At 55.2% G+C, this 2,716-nt stretch overlaps 1 protein-coding gene across 1 annotated transcript; it reads right to left on the reverse strand.

Moving 5' to 3' along the window:
• Nucleotides 1-242: 242 nt before the first annotated feature.
• On the reverse strand, nucleotides 243-2,716 carry DNASE2 (deoxyribonuclease 2, lysosomal). Its single transcript, XM_010993809.3, has 6 exons — nucleotides 2,419-2,716; nucleotides 2,127-2,307; nucleotides 1,957-2,035; nucleotides 1,495-1,659; nucleotides 1,202-1,399; nucleotides 243-794 (listed from the first exon to the last, which is right to left on the reverse strand). Exons 1-6 carry the CDS (start codon nucleotides 2,511-2,513, stop codon nucleotides 409-411), a joined length of 1,104 nt encoding a protein of 367 aa, XP_010992111.1. The 5' UTR covers nucleotides 2,514-2,716; the 3' UTR covers nucleotides 243-408.

The following is a 2,716-nucleotide window of genomic DNA, read 5'->3' on the forward strand; positions in this document are numbered from 1 at the left end:
GCATTCTGGAGCTTGCCTCTCCTCCCCTGGTAATGCACAACATCATATTTCCACCCCCTTGCCTCTACGCTTGTTGAGAGGCAGAACTCCAGTCCTGGTTATCATAAAAATGGGAGATGAGTCTTGGGTGGACCCTTCCTTGGTCCCACCTGTCTCACCTGTGCTCCAGCTACCCCCACACCCTCAGCAAACTGCAGTGTTGTTCTGAGTCCCAGTACCCACCTGAAGAAAAGTTTAACAGCCTCGTTCACCAATTTACTTGTATTCCTTAATCAGTCAGGTGTTAATAATTCCCATTTTGCAGGTGGGTAGATTGAGTCACAGACAGGTTAAGGCACATGATTAAGGCCAAACAACTAGGAAGGGACTAAACAGATTCATACTGAAGTCCAAACTGGCCCCTGAGCCTTAGCTCATGTGCTCTGCTGGGCTTCCTGAAGAGAAGGCCCTGCTTTTCTCCCCACAAGGCTTCCAGGCCTTCACCAGAGGCTGGAAGGCCTTCCAGAGGGCAGGCAGCTGGGCACATAGTGTGCCCCCACCCCGGTGCTCCTCTCTTTGGTTGCGATTCATGTCACCCACACAAGTCCAGGGCCCTTCTGGGGCTACACACCACTTGGAGTGGTCTTCTGTGGTGCTGAAGGTTGGCCCAGCTGGCCCAGAGAAGGCTATCTGGGTCACATCCAGCACGTGCTGGACCCTGGAGCAGTTGGAGGGAAGGATGCCAGGAGACTTCTGCCAGAACTGGACCTGCAGGTTGCTGCCAAGGGCTTCTGCCAACCAGCCAGAGTACAGGTCTGTGGAGGATGGAAAGAGGGAATGGGCAGGTCAGTGTCACTATTAGGGATTCCCTAGACCACTTCCCCTCTCCGAGCTCAGTTGTCAGTTCCCGGCAACCTGGAGAATTATAACATTAAGACTAATAGCCCTTACTAACCACTTTATATGCATCACTTCACCCCTAACAGCCCTTTAAAGTAGGTATCAGTATTCCCATTTTTCAGATAGGTCAGCTGAGGCCTTGGTTAAATCATGCATCGCATGGCCAGAAACCAATATTTGAACATAGGTCTGTGGGTTGTTTACCTCTCATGTGATTTTGACCCCCAAAATATCCTAGTCCCTTATCCCTGACCTGCCCTTAGCCATGGACACACCAGACACCCATTCTGCAGAGCAAAAGCCCTCCAACCCTCAGCCTCACCATCTCCAAAGTTTCCAAATTTGGCAAAGCTCTGGAATGTGGCTCCTGCTCTTGATGTGAGTGTTACACTGTTGTTCCACGGCCCCTGGGGAACATGATGGCCCTTGACTACCTCTTCCAAGTGGGGAAATTTCTGGGCGAAGTCCTCTTTCAGCCTGTGGTCATACACCAGGGGATAGGTGTAGGTCAGCTGTCTGCCTAGAGGGCAAGAGGAGAAGAAAATAAGGGACTGTTCCAAGGTTCTGTCTGGGCTGGTAATCAGGCACTCACCCTACCTCCCTGTCTCCACTCACTGATATCCAGGAATTGGGTGAGAGGAAAAGATACGCAGAGCAGGGTCTGCCCGTAGGTTTCGGCACTAGGAGGCCAGCTGTACACAGCAGAGGAGGCAGGTGGAGGGAAGTTCGGAACACTGTGGATCAGCCAGAAGCCCCCTTCTTGGTCCAGGAGCAGCACACCTGAACCAGAAATTGTGGCTAAGAGAGACTGCTTGAGTCATCCCAAGAAGAACATGTGCAAGCAGGAAAACTCTGCAGGGGGCCCGGAGCTGATGTGGGCAGTGTCAGGACCACTGTTGAGTTCAGTTTCTGCAGCCATCAATTCTCATAGTCCAGAGGAAGGACAACGTTGATATAAGGAAACAGATGCCCAGGGTTTAACAGAGCAGCTCACCGTCACCCCCTACAGGTCGGGGGTTACCTGGGGAAATGCATAGGGAAACCAGAACCTTTCCCCAGCCCTCAATCTGCCCTTACCCTTCGTGTGCCCACGGCTGGAAGAGTCCCAAGACCCGCTGGATTTAGGCGGTTGGTCATTGTAGAGCAGGAAGGAGAGCTGAGGAAGATGGACAGGGGCAACGTGAAGGCTTCCCCAGGTTGGGCCCACCCTAGAGTCCAACCCCCGGTTCCGCCGGGGGCCCCTTCACCTGGCTGGTGGTGTTTTGGTACAGCGGCAGTAGGCTGCGGCCTACGGCCCCCATAGAGCTGTTGATGGACCCTGTGCCGTCGCGCCAGCCCCCTGAGTCTTGGTCCAAGTACTTGTACAGCAGACCCCTCTGGGCCGCATCTCCCGGCCCGCTGTGGGCCGGTAGCTTGTAGACAACGAACCTGGAGGTTGGGGAATGGACAGAAATGGAGGAAGAAGAGAAGGAACCCCAGTCTTCAGCGTAGCAATCCCCAGTCCGGTCCTGGGTGGATGGTCGGTGCCCGCGCACTCACCAGTCTACAGGCCTCCCCGAGTCCCCGTAGCAGGTCAGGGTCCCTACAGGAACCCAGAGCAGCGCGGCCAATAGCAGGTGGCTCAGCGCGGCCATTCGGCTGGAGTCTAGAAATAAGTGTCCGGACCGCGAGGCGCAGGGTCACGAGCTGGGCCAGGCCCGGTCCCTGGCGGCTTTCACTTCCCCAAACCCGCCTGGGAACCCAGGCCCGGACTTCACGAGGATGGAGACTCCGCCCGCGAGGTGAGAAGCAGAGATTTGAAAATGCTGTCAAGGATCCTTCCGGGGGCTGGGCTTTC

The sequence above is a fragment of the Camelus dromedarius genome, chromosome 27 (assembly GCF_036321535.1).
Source record: "Camelus dromedarius isolate mCamDro1 chromosome 27, mCamDro1.pat, whole genome shotgun sequence".
Classification (NCBI taxonomy): Eukaryota; Metazoa; Chordata; class Mammalia; order Artiodactyla; family Camelidae; genus Camelus; species Camelus dromedarius.